At 34.8% G+C, this 20,309-nt stretch overlaps 1 protein-coding gene across 7 annotated transcripts in view; it reads left to right on the top strand.

The window, feature by feature from the left end:
- Nucleotides 1–20,309, top strand: part of TFEC (transcription factor EC) — a 235,737-nt gene that overhangs the window by 178,335 nt on the left and 37,093 nt on the right. For 4 of the 7 annotated variants that reach the window (XM_016958065.4, XM_016958062.4, XM_016958061.4 and 1 more), the window contains 2 exons: nucleotides 8,011–8,262; nucleotides 18,323–18,409. In XM_016958065.4, the coding sequence (XP_016813554.4) occupies nucleotides 8,083–8,262; nucleotides 18,323–18,409 (267 nt within the window). In that variant the 5' untranslated portion in view covers nucleotides 8,011–8,082. Of the gene's footprint in view, nucleotides 1–8,010; nucleotides 8,263–18,322; nucleotides 18,410–20,309 lie in introns of those variants that run through there. The other 3 variants (XM_063813847.1, XM_016958064.4, NM_001081483.1) reach the window with 2 other exon arrangements.

The raw sequence follows: 20,309 nt of genomic DNA, 5'->3' as shown, positions 1-20,309 counted from the left end.
TTTTGTTGATCTTTTCAAAACACCAGCTCCTGGATTCATTGATTTTTTGAAGGGTTTTTGGTGTCTCTAGCTCCTTCAGTTCTGCTCTGATCTTAGTTATTTCTTGCCTTCTGCTAGCTTTTGAATGTGTTTGCTCTTGCTTCTCTAGTTCTTTTAATTGTGATGTTAGTGTGTCAATTTTAGATCTTTCCTGCTTTATCTTGTGGGCATTTAGTGCTATAAATCTCCCTCTACACACTGCTTGTAATGTATCCCAGAGATTCTGGTTTGTTGTGTCTTCGTTCTCATTGGTTTCAAAGAACATCTTTATTTATGCCTTCATTTCATTCTGTACCCAGTAGTCATTCAGTAGCAGGTTGTTCAGTTTCCATGTAGTTGTGTGGTTTTGAGTGAGTTTCTTAATCCTGAGTTCTAGTTTGATTGCATTGTGGTCGGAGACACAGTTTGTTATATTTTCTGTTCTTTTACATTTTCCGAGGAGTGCTTTACTTCTAATATGTGGTCAATTTTGGAATAAGGGCAATGTGGTGCCGAGAAGAATGTATATTCTGTTGATTTAGGCTGGAGAGTTCTGTAGATATCTATTAGGTCCATTTGATGCAGAGCTGAGTTCAATTCCTGTATATCCTTGTAAACTTTCTGTCTCGTTGATCTGTCTAATGTTGACAGTGGTGTGTTAAAGTCTCCCATTATTATTGTGTGGGAGTCTAAGTCTCTTTGCTTTATGAATCTGGGTGCTCTTGTACTGGGTGCATATATATTTAGTTTAGTTAGCTCTTCTTGTTAAATTGATCCCTTTACCATTATGTAATGGCCTTCTTTGTCTCTTTTGATCTTTGTTGGTTGAAAGTCTGTTTTATCAGAGACTAGGATTGCAACCCCTCCTTTTTTTGTTTTCCATTTGCTTGGTAGATCTTCCTCCATCCCTTTATTTTGAGCCTATGTGTGTCTCTGCATGTGAGAGAGGTCTCCTGAATACAGCACACTGATGGCTCTTGACTCTTTATCCAATTTGCCAGTCTGTGTCTTTTAATGGGAGCATTTAGCCCATTTACATTCAAGGTTAATACTGTTATGTGTGAATTTGATCGTGTCATTATGATGTTAGCTGGTTATTTTGCTCGTTAGTTGATGCAGTTTCTTCCTAGCATCGATGGTCTTCACAATTTGGCATGTTCTTGCAGTGGCTTGTACTAGTTGTTCCTTTCCATGTTTAGTGCTTCCTTCAGGAGCTCTTGTAAAGCAGACCTGGTGGTGACAAAATCTTCAACATTTGCTTTTCTGTAAAGGATTTTATTTCTCCTTCACTTATGAAGCTTAGTTTGGCTGGATATGAAATTCTGGGTTGAAATTCTTTTGTTTATGAATTTTGAGTACTGGCCCCCCTCTCTTCTGGCTTTTAGAGTTTCTGCGGCGAGATCAGCTGTTAGTCTGATGGGCTTCCCTTTGTGGGTAACCTGACCTTTCTCTCTGGCTCCCTTTAACATTTTTTCCTTCATTTCAACTTTGGTGAATCTCACAATTATGTGCCTTAGAGTTGCTCTTCTCGAGGAGTATCTTTGTGGCGTTCTCTGTATTTCCTGAATTTGAATGTTGTCCTGCCTTGCTAGATTGGGGAAGTTCTCCTGGATGATATCCTGAAGAGTGTTTTCCAACTTGGTTCCATTCTCCCCATCACTTTCAGGTACACCAATCAGATGTAGATTTGGTCTTTTCACATAGTCCCATATTTCTTGGTGGCTTTGTTCCTTTCTTTTTACTCTTTTTTCTAAACTTCTCTTCTCATTTCATTTCATTCATTTGATCTTCAATCACTGATACCCTTTCTTCCACTTGATCAAATCAGCTACTGAAGCTTGTGCATTCATCACGTAATTTTTGTGCCATGGATTTCAGCTCCATCAGGTCATTTAAGGTCTTCTCTATGCTGTTCATTCTAGCTAGCCATTTGTCTAATCTTTTCTCAAGGTTTTTAGCTTTTTTGTGATGGGTTCGAACATCCTCCTTTAGCTCAGAGAAGTTTGTTATTACTGATCTTCTGAAGCCTTATTCTCTCAACTCCTCAAAGTCATTCTCCATCCAGGTTTGTTCCATTGCTGGTGTGGAGCCGCGCTCCTTTGGTGGAGAAGAGGTGCTCTGATTTTTAGAATTTTCAGCTTTTCTGCTTTGGTTTCTCCCAATCTTTGTGGATTCATCTACCTTTTGTCTTTGATGATGGTGGCGTACAGATGGGGTTTTGGTGTGGATGTCCTTTCTCTTTGTTAGTTTTCCTTCTAATAGTCAGAACCCTCAGCTGCAGGTCTGTTGAAGTTTGCTGGAGGTCCACTCCAGACACTGTTTTCCTTGGTATCACCAGCAGAGGCTGCAGAACAGCAAATATTGCAGAATGGCAAATTTTGCTGCCTGATCCTTCCTCTGGAAGCTTTATCTCAGAGGGGCACCCGGCTGTATGAGATGTCAGTCAGCCCCTACTAGGAGGTGCCTGCCAGATAGGCTACTTGGGGCTGTATGAGATGTCAGTCAGCCCCTACTAGGAGGTGCCTGCCAGATAGGCTACTTGGGGGTCAGGGACCCACTTGAAGAGGCAGTCTGTCCGTTCCCAGATCTCCAGACTCCGTTCTGGGAGAACCACTACTCTCTTCAAAGCTGTCAGACAGTGACATTTAAGTCTGCAGACATTTCTGCTGCCTTTTGTTCAGCTATGCCCTGCCCCCAGTGGTGGAGTCTACAGAGGCAGGCAGGCCTCCTTGAGCTGTGGTGCACTCCATCCAGTTGAAGCTTCCCGGCCGCTTTGTTTACCAACTCAAGCCTCAGTAATGGTGGACGGCCCTCCCCAAGCCTCGCTGCCGCCTTGCAGTTCAATCTCAGACTGCTGTGCTAGCAGTGAGCGAGGCTCCATGGGCATGGGACCCTCTGAGCCAGACGTGGGATATAATCTCCTGGTGTACCGTTTGCTAAGACCACTGGAAAAGCACAGTATTAGGGTGGGAGTGTCCTGATTTTCCAGGTACCATCTGTCATGACTTCCCTTGGCTAGGAAAGAGAATTCCCTGACCCCTTGTGCTTCCCGGGTGAGGCGATGCCCCGCCCTTCTTTGGCTCACACTCCGTGGGCTGCACCCACTGTCTGACAAGCCCCAGTGAGATGAATCTGGTACCTCAGTTGGAAATGCAGAAATAACCTGTCTTCTGCATCACTCACGCTGGGAGTTGTAGACTGGAGCTGTTCCTATTTGGCCATCTTGGAACCTCCTCCCATGATTGCCTTATTATTTTAAATACATTAATGTAGATCAATGAAGAATAAGAAAATAAGCAACTTTATTTTACCTTAATTTATTCTGTTTCTGATGCTCTTTGTCTCTCTATGTAGGTCTGACGTTTTGACCTACATTATTTTCTTTCCCTCCTAGGAATTTTTAAAAGCATTTCTTGTAAGGCAGGGCTACTGAAAACAAATTTCCTCAGTATTTGCTTGTCTACAAAAGTCATTATTTCTCCTTTATCTTTTAAGGGAAATTTCACAACCTATAGAATTCTAGGTTGGTGGGTTTTTTCCCCCTCAATCCCTTAAGTATTTAATTCCTCTCTCCATGCTTGCATGGTTTGTAAGGAAGAGTCAGATGTAATTTTTATCTTTGCTTCTCTATGGGTAGGGTGCTTTTTCTTCTAGATTTTTTTTCGAGAGCTTTTTTCTTTATCTTTGATTTTCTGTACTTCAAATATATTATGCCCAGGTATAGATTGTTTTTTGTTCTTGTTTTGTTTTCATTTGGCATTTATTCTGCTTGGTGTTCTCTGAGCTTCCTGGATCTGTGGTTTGGTACATTGTATTAATTGAAGAAATTCTAAGTCATTATTGCTTTACATATTGTTTGTTTCTTTCTCCCTTTCTCTTCCCTTGGGTTTTCCCACTGTGCACATGTTACATCTTTTGTCATTGTCCCACAGTTCTTAGATATTCTTTTTGTTTTGTTTTGTTTTTAAGCTTTTTCTTTTTGCTTTTCAGTTCTGTAGTTTCCTGTTGTGAAATCCTTAATCTCAGAGATCCTTTTCTCAGTCATCTTCAGTGTATTAATAAACTCATCAAAAGCATTCTTCATTTCTCTACAGTGTTTTTGATTTTTTGTATTCCTTTTTGTTTTTTTTTTCTTGGAATTTCTATCACTCTGTTTGCATTGCCCATCTCCTCTTGCATGATGGCTACTTTATCTATTAGCATATTAATCATAGTTTTAAAAAAATTCATCCTGGTCTGATAATTTTAACTTCTTTGCCATATCTGAGTCTGGTTATAATGCTTATTCTGCTTCTTCAAACCATGTTTTTTAGCCTTTTAGTATGTCTTGTAATTCTTTTTGATAGGCAGGATGTACTGGATGTAAAAGAAACTATTATAAATAAGCTGTTGGTAATGTGGTGGGAAGGTTTTGGGTAAAGGAAAATATTCTATATATAGGTTAATTTGCAATAGCAGCATGTTAGGATGATAATATTGAAACATAATTTTGAGTTCTGAAGATACGATTTACTTATTGTTTTAAAAACCAAAAAAATTCTCTTCATTTTGATGGTCTTATCTCTTTGAGAATTCAATGAAACAAATCACAATCTGTAGCTGCTCTGACCTCCTAGCAAATACTTTGATATCCTGATTATGGTTTATATGGTCTTCTAGTGGATTCCCAAGATTTACTCTAATGACTCATTCTTTCATTTTTATATGTGTTTATATGTTTATATATATATATAAAACATTTTATATGTGTTTATATGAGCACATATAAACACATATTTTTGTGTGCCTGCTGTCTGTCATTCTCTGGGCTATGTACAAGAAGCATAGCAGTTGAGCAGCCAGCAGGATAAATACAGTCCTTTCCCATGAAGAACTCATTTTTTACTACCCTGTCTAGATTGTGACTATGCTGTATACTATTTGAGGGCAGACACTGTGTTAATCTGCCTTCTACCTTCAGTGTACCACTTAGTGCCCACATATGCTTGATACTCAAAAACTGTTTCTTGAATAAGTGAACAAATGAACAATGGCAACCTATAATTTCATTTACTTTGTACCACAAAATATTGGCACATCCAGTTAGAGAAATTCACAAGATAATTTTATGTCTTTATAACCTAGGCAATTTTTAAGGTATTTTAAAATTAGTGGTACATAGTTAAACTGGTGTTTTACAATGAGTTATCCTGTTGTTCTGATATTAGTTCATGATTAGTAAAGTCAGAGATTTTTTTTCTAGGGAACAGTATAATCACATTTTATTGAATCTTTCCATGCTACACCAAGTTTTTATATTCTTCTGCTTAGTTTACAGATGTTGTACAGATAGCTTCCAACACAGTCCTCACTGTTGCCTGCTAAACTTTTGTAATTCCTCACAGATAATCAATAATTTAGGGAGAATTAGAGTTAGTCCTATACTATATTTTATTCTGACTCTGTATAGAGTGGCCTGAAGAGGAGATGGTATTCTTGCTTTGAGAAAAGTATCTGTGACTTCTTTTGCATGAGTAACATTTGTGACTGTCTCACAACTTCTTGTCTTGTTTCATCTTGATCTTTTCTATTTGAGATTTTCTTTTTCTTTTTTATTTTTATATATATATTTATTATACTTTAAGTTCTAGGGTACATGTGCACAACGTGCAGGTTTGTTACATATGTATACATGTGCCATGTTGGTGCGCTGCACCCATTAACTCGTCATTTACATTAGGTATACCTCCTAATGCTATCCCTCCCCCTTCCCCAACCCCACAACAGGCCCTGGTGTGTGATGTTCCCCTTCCTGTGTCCAAGTGTTCTCATTGTTCAATTCCCACCTATGAGTGAGAACATGCGGTGTCTAGTTTTTTGTCCTTGCGATAGTTTGCTGAGAATATTTGAGATGTTCTTTCCTTTGCCTGCTGTGTAGGACTATCTCTCCTTCCAACAGCTGACTTAAAATCACTTTCTCTTTCAATATTTTTTTTAAAACCACTGCTTTTTAATTTCATTGCATGTGTTATGGAGCTTTTGCTTTGCATTGTGAACATTTCAGTTATTTACTCAGGAACCGATATTGTACTGCTGAGGAAGACAGACTCTGTATTCCACTTCTTTCTCTCACTAGCTGAATGGTAATAGGTATGCCATTTAAACTCTCTAAATTTTAGTGGCTTCATCTATATAGTGCGATAGGGATACTAACTAATGGTACCTATCTCCTAAGGTTAAAACAAGGATGGAATAAAATAATATATGTAAATTGTTTAGCATAGTGCGTAGTATCTGTTGCTTAATATTATTATCGTTGTTGTTGCTATAGTTGATATTAATACTGCCCAATAGATTGTAAACTCCTATAACCTTGGGATCACATCTGTGACTTCTTTTGTATTCTTGATATAACACAAGAGTAAGTGCTTCAGTGAGGCTTTTGGAATGAATGGATGAAAAGTAAAAAATGAATTAGTTAATGCATGTTGTAAATTCTGATTCAACATATTCTTCTTAGAACAAGAGATATTTCCCAATTGTAGGTATACAATGTTCTTTGGCATTCAGTTGCATAGTGTGAAAGATCATTCAGATTTGTGAAACTGAAAGTGTTCTTCATAATATATATTTCATAAATGTATACAGATTAAAAAGAATTAATTTAGAACAGTAGGATAATCTAAATAACTACCCTATAAAAATTACCACTGGCATTTTAATGAAATGTTATTTTACAACTTTAAAGCTCATAGCAATATAATTAGTAATATGTGTAATCTTTATTACCAATCTTAATCGTTTTTATATGACTGAAAATTTATTTTATGCTAGTACAATTAAAATAATGCTAAAAATGTCAGCATAACAGAATTAAACTAAAGTAACTACTACAATATTGTACCCCAAACCAGCTAATTTAAATGCAAAATACTTTGTAGAGGCTATTTATCTGGGCTAATGCATGTTAAGGGATTTAAGGAGTAGTTTGTGTAACTGAAATAAAAGGAAAAATAAGCACTGTACAGCAATATTTACTATTGTTTAACATGAGGGAAATATTAAATCGGTTTATATGTAGGCCACTTGAGAAAAATGTATTAGAAGCCACAGAATAGCACAGTAAATATAAAGACTACTGCCAGGCAAAACTACGTTCACAGGCTTTTAAAGGGCAGATTTGAAATGCTTAAAGTTGTCCTTACAGAAATGATAGTACAATATTAACTATGATAACTAGACTGAAGGTGTAAAATTTTGAAAGTATGTGGTATATTTTGAAAAAGGGATTTTGGCAGACTGGACAGTTGTTTAGCTGACAGATGACAATCGTTGTTAGATTTTTTTTTGAATGCTCCTCTCAAGTCATAATAATGACTATACCACTTTCTCATTATTATAAGGTGAAAATATGAAAGGGTTTAAAAATAAGATTAAAAAAATAAAACTGGGCTCAGGATAAAATAGGGAAGTACAGAAAAGTAGAAAAAAATCATCTAGATTTTCACTACCCATACAGTTTCACACTTAATATTTTGTACATATATTTCTAGTTCCTGCTCTCTTATAATTTTTAGTTTTCTTAAGAACAAAGTTTTGATCATATTCCATAGAATATTTATGTGTAATATAAAGGAATCCAAGTAATACATATTATATACAAATTACTTGTAATAGTGAGTCATCTGTATTTTCCTTACGTTATTTTAGGCCCTCATTTTTTAGACCCTCAAAAAATATTGTGGTTTTTATATTTATTCCTAATTTTTAGGGCTACTCATTTAAAAAAACTGGTTAGCATTTAAAATATTTTATTAAAGTTTAAATTACTTCTTAATAATCATAACCCATTAAAATTGTATGTAACTTATGACAGAAGTATGGACGATAGATTTGAGAGAAACTAGGTGCTATAGTGTAGTGTGTTTATTATCCTAGTGCAATTGTGGAAAGGAGAACTCTAATTTCACAGCTGATGCTGCACATTGTATTTGTTTAATTTTGATCTTGTAGGTCCCAGCACACCTGGAAAGTTCTGCAAGGCCTCAGCTACAGAAAGCCCAGAGACAGAAAGTAAACTCTTTCATGACCCTTGATCATCAGATCATCAATCCAACTCTTAAATGGTCACAACCTGCAGTGCCAAGTGGTGGGCCTCTTGTGCAGCATGCACACACAACTCTGGACAGTGATGCTGGCCTCACAGAAAACCCACTCACCAAGTTACTAGCTATTGGGAAAGAAGATGACAATGCACAATGGCATGTATGTCTAATGGCTGGTTATAAAAATATATCATCAGTTTTTGAAAAAAACTCTATTAAAGTAATTGAAGTCAACATTTTTACAGTAAACATTCCAATTGCAAATGTAACAAAAGAAATGTGCTTTTAATTAATTAATTATTCTCTATTTATTAACTATATGCATATAAATTCCTATGCATAATAAATTATAAAAATTCATTTTTAATATGCACTTCAAATATGTATTAATGTGAATTAAAATAGACACTAATAGTGGCATGTGTTTAGAAGATTTAGCCCTAATTGTAAATGTTTTCTGATAAATTTAGTTGAAATATTTATCAGTAGTTAAATTGTCTTAAATATCCATTAACATAAAACAGACAGAAATTACTTAAATAGCAGTAAATTTTTGCTGTAGAAACTGACTATTAGAATAAGACTAATAATTTCATTGCACTTATATGAAATTATATCTGGATCTTTTAACTTTTGCTTTTCTATACATTCAATTCTATTTTTAATAAATAGTTGGCTACTATTTACTAAATAACCGAAATTTAGAGGTGCTGATCATACAAAATAAATGAGTATTTAGCTTCATGGAGTTTATATTTATTGTGACTTGCTTGTAATGAACCTTCAGAAAATATTGAAGTATGAATAGAACTGGGAAACACTGGTACTAGAAAAAAGACTTCCTTTAATGTTTCAGTATAAAAAACTACATTAATAACTGAGCTTTCTTTTCTTTTTTCCATTAGATTTGTTGATAAAGCTATGGTCCTATGATCTCCCAGGTTTAATCTCCCAATCTACATTCCTGGTGTTTATTGCCGATTTCAGGTCAATGCTTACCATCTATTAAGCCTGTAGCCTCCAGGCACAAAAGGATAATGCTCAGAATCCCATTATTTAAATTCCAAATGGTAGAGAATTTTTTTAAACAAATTTTATGTTAACCTGGAAAAGAGAAAAAAATAAGGATCTGGTAGATTGTTAATAAAAAATAAAACAATAAAAAATGGGACTTTTTGAAATCTAAAACCGAATGTAAATACCTACATGTATATTTACTCAAACTTTACAGTAGTGGATATATAAAAAACTTTCCTAAAAATGAATGTAGAATCAGGTTCTCTATTCAGTCTATGAAGATTGTAAAAATATATATCAGATGAAATAATCTGTTCAGTAAATGTTAGATCTACACACAGTACAATTTATCCTACAACTACTTCTCCCAAAGTTCATTTTCTTGTGTGAAAGGTTGATTTCTAAAGAGAAAAACAAATCTTGAAGGACATGCATATGCCAGTTAATTCTAGGTAAAACCTAGAAATGATTTTATTATATATTTTATAAAATATGTACTCTAAAAAATGAGAATGGATAAGCAACATAGATCAGCTTTCTGCCTTTTATTTACTTTTTTTATTCTTTAAGCACACATCTTACCTTTCCTTTTATCCTAAGTTTGTATATTTAAAGAAAATTCACATGCTTTTAGTGGTCTTTGGGTGCTCTCAATCAAATAATCTCATGGCTCAGAAGGGTTGAAAGTCCCAAGAATTGCTCTGGCCTTGGGGCAATGTGAATGAACAATGGCTATAGACAATTTTTTTCTATTTTTTTAAACCATTATATTTTAAATTATGTATTCAAAAATATCTCCCAACCATCATTAATGTCCATTTAATCACAGTTTTACTGAGTCTGTAATAGTTTTAATCAGTGTGTGGTCTCTTTGAATTTGGTATGTTTATACATTTTCACATACTGCCATCATTCACAGAGTTACTATCTTTGATAGCTAGGATATACCCTGTGCTGTCGCAATAGTCTAATACTTCTACTGGTTCTTGGAGTCTATGACTCAAGGCAGAAAGTGTATAGTCTTTGGATATAGTCAGTATAGTATAGCTGTGTGGTTTCAGTCCTTAATTTCTCTCACCCATGTGTGTACACATTGTAGAGTTGTTTTGATGCTTGAATTTTAAATTTTTAACACAAGGGCAGAGTGGGAGCTCAGGAGATGGTGTCCGTTGCCATCTTTTTTTTTTTTTTTCTCCCAAGCCTTTTCCACCTGTGACATCAGGGAGCATTTCATCAATTCAAAGAAGACCCCAGAAATCATAGCTACCACAGGATAAGTCTGAGAACAGCTTTAGATTCAGGATTTGGTAATTGGAATTAGGAGTAACTTGAAGACTGAAAATCTTTAAGATGAAATGTAAAATCAAAAGAAGCATTTTGTAACATGGGTCTTTCTGAGATACAATTCAAACTTCTACCCATAGCACATGGACCCTTCTGCACTTAACCCTTGCACCTGGCTCAGACTTATCCTTCAGTATCCCCATAGAGCTTCATGTTTCAGCTCTATGGGTTTACCACTGGTTCTCATGGTGGCGGGGCTCTCCTTCTTACACCTTTTCTTTACCTCCTGCTTATTTGATCATGACCGTTTGTCTGGATAATTCTAGCTCACCCTTCAAAATTCATTTCAGGTTTCTTGTCTAAGGTGCTTTCCCTGGTGCTGCTCTGTCTGGGCTTAGCGCCTGTTATCTGAGTTTTCATAGCAACGCTGATATCACATGGATAATAATTGCACTTTTCATGGCATTCTCACAGCACATGCTACATTTTAATTATGCCTTTTTTCTTTTTCTTATCTTTTGGTCTGTTAATTCCTTGATGAAAATACAATACCTTATTCACATTTTAATATCTAGCTCCTAAAATGAATTTCTGCCAATTAATAATCAGTGCATATTTTTGCCAAATTTATAAGTTAATAATGAGTACCCTTATTTCAATAATATTTCTCTACTTGCTGTTATTAGTACAGTGATACTTTAAGTAATATGGTATAATTTGAGAAGAACCATTAGAAAAGTGAAATCAAGGTATTCTAGAAAATCAGAAAGAAGATAAATTTTTTCAGTGTGAGGTCTCAGGAAATTCTGTAAGTGATAATACTTGAATTGGGTGTTGAAAGACGTACATCAACAGCAAAGATGACAGAAGATAATTTTTTTGAGTAGAGAATGCTGTAAGCTAAGGGCAGAGTAGACAAGCATAAGCGGGTTTGAGAGTGATAACAATTTGGTACAAATAAGTGACTGAGGTTAGAAAGGAGGATTAGGGTGGGGCTACAAGACTTAAATGCAGATCTGGGAACTTAGAACATGATTCCAAGGTAGTGGGGGACTGTATCAATTAGATCTGCATTAGGAACATGCAAGAGAAAATAACTTCCCATGATTTAACTAAATGAGAGTTACAAATTTTTCTCCCATAATAATCTTATATTATCTCATATAATCTTATACAATTATGTCTTATAATTATTAACAACATAGAATATTAACAGTGATATTAACAACAAAAATAAGAGAGTATTCATTTAGTCTTTATTTTATGTCAGGTGGTATTTTAAATTAATTTTTTAAACAGCACTATGGTTTACTATTATCTCCTTTTTTTGTTTTTGTTTTTGTTTTTTTGTTTTGTTTTGTCTTTGTTTTGAGACAAGTCTCCCTCTGTTGCCCAGGCTGGAGTGCAGTGGCACAATCTTGGCTCACTGTAACTTCCACCACCCGGGTTCAAGAGATTGTCGTGCCTCAGCCTCCCAGGTAGCTGGGACTACAGGCACAAGCCACCACACCCAGCTAATTTTTGTATTTTTAGTAGAGACGGAGTTTCGCCGTATTGGCCAGGGTGGTCTTGAACTCCTGACCTCAAGTGATTCACCTGCCTCGGCCTCCCAAAGTGCTGGGATTGCAGGGATGAGCCACCATGCCCAGCCCCTATTATCTCCATTTTTAAAACAGGGCAACTCCCATGAAAAGTAGGCCAGAAGTAGGTAGTCAGAGGCTGTTGTAGTTCTCTGTGATGTCAACATAGATCAGTTCTTCCTCTTTCTTCTTCACTATGTGACTTTTATCTTAATGGGCTTCATGTGATCACAAGAGGGCTGCTTCACCTCTCAGGCCCTCAAACCAGATGGACAGTAGAGAGAGAAGCAAGGAGAATGCTTTCATGCGGAAAGGACAAATTTTGCAGAAATTCACAAGAGACTTATGCTTATGACTTAGTCAAAACTGTGTCACATGGCCACATTTAGCTGATGTAAAGCTGAAAAAATGCATTTTTCTTCTGAGCATATTGTTTCATCAAAAACATTAGTAAGAAAGAAGAAGAAAATTGATATTTACTACACAACTCTCAATGGATCTGCTGTGGGAACAAGTTTTTGAGTACAAAAGTATCATAAAGCAATGCTTCAGAAACATTTAAATGGCGGTTGAGAGGGAAAGAATTGAGGTTAAGTTTCATGCTACATGAACAGATGACAGAATATTACAGTGCAATTGAGTTATAGCCTGAATCAGGAAAATTGGTGGTAGAGAGAATAAAAGAAATGAACTCAGGGGTAATGTTGATGCATCTCAGTGTCATATTGTATATGAAAGTGAAGGTGGAAGATGAGTTTGGTCCAATTTTGAGATTTTTGAGCCTTTACAGGATGAATAACATACATAGATGAAGGGACTGTTAAGAGAAGTATGGTAGTTAGAAGGAGTGTAGAGTTTGGCATGAAAGTGATGATGAGTTAACTTAGAAGACAACCAGGAGAAGAGGTTCAAAGGACAAATGAAAATAAAAAATCTATTTCTCAAAAAAGAACTTAGAACGGTCAATAAGATTTCATTTATTTCTTCATTCAGACAGCTGTCATTGCCACATGCTCAGGGAACAAACTGCACATCCTATATAATCTATACCCTATAGGAGCTTCAGGTTGAGGGCAAGAGAAAAAATTAACAAATAATTATAATATTATATAAAAAGACTTAGAGGAAAATGACTAGTAGGGCATTTAGCCAGATGGGATAGCATGAGCGCAGAATAGAGATGGGAAGCAGTGTGAAATGAATAGAAAAGAAGGCGGATGGTGGTAAAAGATGACATCAAAGAAGTAAGTAATCAGCAAATTACAGAGAGGCTAGTACTCCATGTTAAACAGTATCAAGTCACTGTAGGGTTGAAACTTGGGACCTAGGGTGACATAATCAGATTTGACTCTAGATCACTTTGTCAGCTATATAGAGGGAGAAGTCTGGAGTCAGGGATAGGGAACAGCTGGGAGTCTATTTCTATTGTGCGGTGTGAGAAAGTGAGACTCTCCCTTAAAACATGTTGAACTGTGGTATCAGTGAGATCATCACGTGGAGATGTTGGTGACAGCTAGATATCCAAATCTGCTGGACTGGAGGAAGAGATTTGAGAGTTGTCAGCATACGGATGGTCTTTGAAATCTTGAATGAGAAATAAATCCCCTTGAGAACCTGAATACAGTGAGGAGAGTGAGTGATAGCTAAAGATACTCTTTTGAAGATGACCAACATTTAAGGGATGGTTAGAAGAGAAAGCCCATAAAAGTAAAGTAAAAAGATAACTGGGAAAGTGCAATGTCATTGATGCCAAAGAAAGAATTAGTTTAAAGAAGGAGGGAGTGATTCACACACCCAAATATAGCAGATGAGTCTAGTAAAATAAGAACTGATCAATATCTGTCGAACTTGGCAAAGAGTGAATAAAAATAACAACAAAAGGGATGTCAGTAGGATGGTGAGCAGAAGCCATTCTATTTTGAATTCAGAGTTAATAGAAGGTGGAGAGATTGACTACCTGGGATGTTTGGGATAGTTGGACAGAAAGGTAACAGAGCAAAGGCATAATGGGTCATAAAATAAAAATTGTTCAGGTGATCTGCCAGTGTTTAGACTGGATCTAAAACAAAGGCTGCATTTGATGAGTAAGATCATGGATTTTAAGATTTCAGAAATGAAGCATTTTAGATGATGACAAGACCCAAGGCATGGCTCTAAGTATAAGTAAAGAGAAGTCTAAACTTAGGTTTATGTGCTGAACTATCAGATTTAGAGAGTGCTGAGTTAAAATATTCAACTGCAAGTGTTGATTTACTTTTCCACAGAATTCTGACAGTTGTATATATTTTTAGGTGCATACGTGTTCATGATCACTTGGTATTATTTTTCCTTTAGATAACCTTGAATTTTATATTGCTTAATATGAATACCACTACTGTGGATTTCCTTTTGGTTATATTTATGATACCTTTTTTAACCTTGTTTCAGCTTTTTCTGTTGTTTACTTTTAAGTGTGTCGCTTATAGACAAAATATTACAAAACCTTTTAAAAATCCAATTCAAGAGAGAGTTTCTTAATCAGTATGTTAACTCATTTATATTCTTGTACTTACTTTACTATTAGGATTTAACAGTTACAATTTCTTATGTTTTAAGTTACTATGCTTTCCGTTTCTTTGCCCTCTTTTTTCTATCTTCCATTGGTCAGTTTTTATCTTCTTTTCTGTTTGTTACTTCTAATATTTTAAGAGTCATCATTATGTTTTTTTCTACATCTATATCCTTGTTTAACATTATATATGACATACTCTTAAGTAAAAATCTACCTTAGTATGGTCTCATCTCCTTGTTGTCACCCACCTTTCTGAATTGATATTTATAGAATTTATCTATGTATAGAATTCATGTATATATATGTACTTATCAATAGAAATACATATGTAATTATTATGCATGTATGTCTCTCTCTACATATATCTAGAGTTACTTAGATCACAAACATTTTACTGTTCTTTACTCATTCTTTTGTTTTGTATCAGTTTCATGGTTTTATTTATCTTCTGACTGGAGTACTCCTTAAACTGTTTTTAAAAGGTATTTTTGCCTTAAAGTTTCTGAGTTTTTATATCCAAAAAGAATTTAATTTCATCCACATACTTAAAAGGTACTTTGTTGGCTATAAATATGTAGGTTCAAAGTTCTTTACCTTTAATATTTCTAGTATTATCCCATTTTCTTCTTGCACTCAGTGTTGTTAAAAAGTTTTGTTCTTTTGTAAACCTTTATTTTCACATATCTGAAAACATATAAATGTTTTCCTTTGTCCTTGAATCTTATACTTTCTATGCCTATTATCTCCATTTTTACTTTTGTCAAGCAATTTGCTCTTTCTTTGTATTCTTATGATCTTAATTTATTATTTTGAGGATGCTTACTTGCAGGTTTGTAATTCTTATTTTGTCTGATCTATTAATTCTGTTTCATCTGATACAAAATGGTGTGTTTATTGTCTTTTTAAAATAACAAATGGATTCTTGGGTTTTTAATTATGGAGATACTTAGAAGTTGTGAAGGTTTTAGGCTGGATTTTAGATTTTAACATCCATTAAGATAATGGTAAAACTGAAATTAGGGAAAAAAGTAGTCATGTAGGTAGATGACAGAAATGAGGGATAGTAGTGTTAAAGGCAAAGGCACAGCCTCCAAAGGAGGATGTTTCTCATGTAACAAAGAAAAGTTTCTTTCTGGAATAAGGGAAACCTTATTCTTTATAGTCATGTTTTATAGTCAACATGAAAAATTAAACAGACCGTGTCATTTATGACGTAAGCTTCCAGAGAGAAAATAGATGAATGACTTATGTGTAACTTTTACTGAATCCACTCCAAGTATCCAAATGAAAAGCACTCCTCATAAATTATGTTTAGCAATCTTCTTTCCTCAAATCTTCTTCACATCTGTTCAGTACAAGGTTTTTGCCCGTTTAGTGGTAGAATATGAGTAAAATATCACAAAATAAAAATTCAAGTTTAATAACAATCAATAATTTACTTAAAGAATTTCAGAGACTGGACCAAACAAAAGAAACAAAATATGCACATGTATTAACCTAGCTTCTTTAAAGATCTCTGTGCACAAGGATTTAACATCTGACCATGGCTAGAGCTACACCCTCCACTGTAGTACCCATGAACCACGTGTCTATTTGAATTTAAAGTTAGTCCAAATTCAGTAACTTATTTATTTATATTTTTTGGAGGTGGGGTCTCACTCTGTCACCTGGGCTGGAGTGCAGTGGTGCAATCTCTGCTCACTGTAGACTCTGCCTCCGGGGTTCACGTGATTCTCCCACCTCAGCCTCCCAAGTAGCTGGGACTACAGGCACACACCACCATGCCTGGCTAATTTTTGTATTTTTCAGTAGAGACAGGGTTTCATCATGTTGGCCAGGCTGGTCTAGAACTCCTGACCTCAAGTGATCTGCATGCCTCAGGCTCCCAAAGTGCTGGGATTGCAGGTGTGAGCCACTGCACCCGGCCAAATTCAGTAACATTTAAAAAAATTAAATGAAATTAAAATTTCAGCTTCGCAGTTACACTAACCACATTTCATGTATTTAGTAGTCATATGAGGGCATGTGGTTAGTTGTTACTATTAATACATTGGTCATTTCAGATGTAGGACATTCCCATCATTGCAGAAATTTCTACTGGATACCACTGGCCTTGAGGATTCTGTGATGTCAGTTTCTTGCATACTTTTCCACTTCATCTCTAACCGCTCTTGCCTTTGCGCACTCTGCTCTATTCCCATTAGTGCTCATTCTTTCTCAAACATGTTGAACTTGTTCCTACTTTAGGTGTTTCTTATTGTTTTCCCAAGGATGACCCTTTCCCATGTTAATCTTATGTCTGTTCAAATGTCAGTAAATCTTCTCTGATGCGCTTTATAAAATAACAACCATTTTCATCAAGCCGTATCCTCTACCTGCTTTAATTTCCTCAGCCCACTATTTGTTATTAAGCTGTTTATGGGTCTGTTTCCTTAAGACTTTGAGCTGCATAAAAGGAAGAATTTCCTGCTGTTGGCTATGGTAGCTCCAGTTCTAACCACAAGATCTCACAGTAAACATTGCTTAATTAATATTTGTTAAGATATGAATAGTGTTCCATATTTTTTGGAGTATCTTAGTAGAATTCTCCGAACACTCAATTCTCTTAAGTTCCTAGATATCTTGCTTTGAAGATAACATCAATAGAATTATAAAATATTTTTCCATATCTATCAGAGTGTACTCCTGACTGTATCTGCATATATCATGGGAAATTCACAGTACTGTAGTTATATAAATAAAACATTCACAATATCTTTGAGTTTATATCACATTTAAAAATTTAAATGGAATATGATGGAAGCAAAGAGAGCTAGAGCTAGAGCAGAGAGAGAGAAAGAGAGAGAGAGAAGCAACCATTTTTTTAAACATATAAACTTTAAAAATCTCCCCTAGCTAAAGTACAGAAGGGAAGGAAAGTTTCTATTTTAGAAAAGAACTGAGAAAGGAAATAGAAAGCCAATGAGATTTGGACTATAGAGCCAAATTTCTAGGATGTCAGTCCTTCCTCCACCACTCACTCACTATATAATCTGGGACAAATTATTGAATTTTTTTCTCTCAGTTTCCTTTTCTATATAGCAAAGTACTCATTTCATTGAGTGATTATAAGTATTAAATGAATGATGTATGTAAAGCACTTAGAAGCATGCCTGGTACATCTCATGCACTATAAAAGTGATTTTTATTGTTACTATTTAAAATGTTCATAATTATTGCTGTTTTTGTTATTGCTATTGCTATTACCTATTATTATTGGTCTTTAGAGAAGGTAGGATGAAATGTTTCCATCTCTTCTATATCTACAGGAATGTACTGGGTAATATTTAACCATGAATATTTAGATATCCACATGTAAGATGCAATCAGAACATTTTAAAAGAAAAATAAAGTTTGTAGAAAGTAATCTCTGTACATATTAACTATAGGGACCCTATCTGCCTTGAGATATTTCATGATAACCGCTCTATTTATGTAGATACTGATTTCCAAGAGACTAGCCCAGGGTGATTTGTCAAGTTGTCACCTGTCAGCCTTTGGACACAAATGCAAGAAAAAGCAACAGACCAAAGATTGTCAGGATTCCTGCATTTTCAATGCTAAAGTAATCTGTGTTTATTTATATATATATATATATATTATTGAGGTTTTATATATATGTATATATAACCTCAATTTAAATTGTCTAAAAACTTTTAAAGATTGCTAGAAGTTTTCTCTCTGTTTTCAGACTGAAGCACAACTTTTATCATTATGTACAATATTCTAAATGTATTATATTTTGCTAGATGGAGGACGTTATTGAGGATATAATCGGTATGGAATCAAGTTTTAAAGAGGAAGGAGCAGACTCTCCTCTGCTAATGCAAAGAACAGTAAGTGCTTTCAGACCCAAGAAGGTCATTAAAACGGAAATGAATACACTCTGATAATAAAAAAATTTGATTAGCAACTGGTGCTTTTTTCTGCACTTTTTAAACAGACAAGATAAAAGATGAATACTAGAAAATATTTATTGGTGCAGAAAAAAAGGTTATCTAATGGTTGAAGAATATAGTGCTTGTACTAATCTCTCTCTCTGTCTCTGTGTCTATCTAATCCTATATACATGCATCTAACTATATATCTAATTTGCTAGCATTTTCTGTAAGGAATTTAATCTTTAGATTTTCTATTTTAAGCACAGCAAGTAATCAAACACTCTTAAAAGGTCATGACTAAATTTTGACTATTTTACCATGACTAATACAGCTTTCCGATTTAGAGGCTCTATACCTTTGTAGAAGAAAGAAAATATTACAACAATGAAAAATATAAATTTACTTCTAAGCCAATAGCCAGAGGTTAAAGTCAAATTGAAAAAGATAGAACAGGCCTCACCCTCCTTTAAAGTATGTAGAAAGACTTCTATGTTGAAATCAGTACAAATTCCTGCAATATGAAGAGATAGTGTATTATCTCCTATTTTCTTGCTATGCACCTTCTGATTGTTCATTTATGAATCATAAAAATGTTATCTGTAAAGGGTGTGTAAGCTCTTTCAACATATTTTGAAGGATTATTGTTTGTTTGTTTACAGTTTACAATCTTTTAGAGAACAGGAGAAAAAAGAATCTCAAAGATCGCAATTGAATTGTTACTTTAAATATTTAATTTAAAAAAAGTGAATTCTGACTATATTGAGTTGTGGACTATTCATCTATAAGTCAATAGGCTAGACTACATTATGATGGATGTTTTCAATTTAGGGCCTAGAAAAAAAATGGTGGAAGCATCCCTTTTTTCTGTATCAATTCTTAAGTAGACTATCTAATGAGAGAAGTGTCTCTTTCTCCTTTTCTCTAGTATGCAGGACCTCCACATAGTGCTAGTCAAGTCACCAATACTAACTCTACCTGCTAAATATCAGATGAGGTTTCAAATCTGTTTTTTGTTGCAGGATTTTTTTTCAGTTTTCATTTTTTTAAATATAGAATGATGACTCTACCTTTTTTCTCTTCAGATTTCAAGTAGCATAGTGACATGAAAACTAATTCTCTAGATACATTTGATATTAATGCTAATATCTCCCTTTCTAATTTCACAGCATGAGGATCCTATTTTCTTAACCAATATTCAACTTCTGAGCTTGAGGAAATGATATTAATTTCCTGCAGTCTTCTCTTCTTTGTACATGGTACTTACTTCATTGAAATTGTATACTGAAACATTCTCTGTCAAATTATCTACTTGTTTTGTAGAGTCTTTGTAGAATGGTTTACTCAGTAAAAAATTGGTGATGAATTTCATTGGGAATATGCGTTTGATATACACAATGTACTTTTACGTAGATGGATACTACTGGCCTAAGTGTATTTACATAAAGAAATATCTGCTGTTAACTAACCAAAGATAATTGATAATTTAGATCCACATGTAAAACAAAGCAGTTCAATTAACCAAATATTTACTGAATACTTATTATATGTAAAGCATAATATTCACACAATATGAGACTGCAAGTTGAGTGAGGCACAATTCACATGTCAAGAGATGACAATATAATGGGGTAGCACAATGAGTTGTACCTGAGAGAGGGCGGGAAAGAATGTGGAACTTGGGTCAAACCCATTTCTAGTCCAGACATTGTGCAAATCACGTAACCTGCCTTTGCTTTGGTATCTATTTCTGTATTATGGGAATAATGAAAAATATTGGTATCTGAAGGCTGTTTTAATTGATATCTTATAGACTACATGTGTTCATTTTGAATGCTAGTCAGAGATTTGATCTGCA

This window comes from Pan troglodytes, chromosome 6 (assembly GCF_028858775.2).
Source record: "Pan troglodytes isolate AG18354 chromosome 6, NHGRI_mPanTro3-v2.0_pri, whole genome shotgun sequence".
In the NCBI taxonomy this organism is placed as follows: Eukaryota; Metazoa; Chordata; class Mammalia; order Primates; family Hominidae; genus Pan; species Pan troglodytes.
Note: the sequence above shows the minus strand (reverse complement) of the source record. Positions and strands in the feature narration are given on the sequence as shown.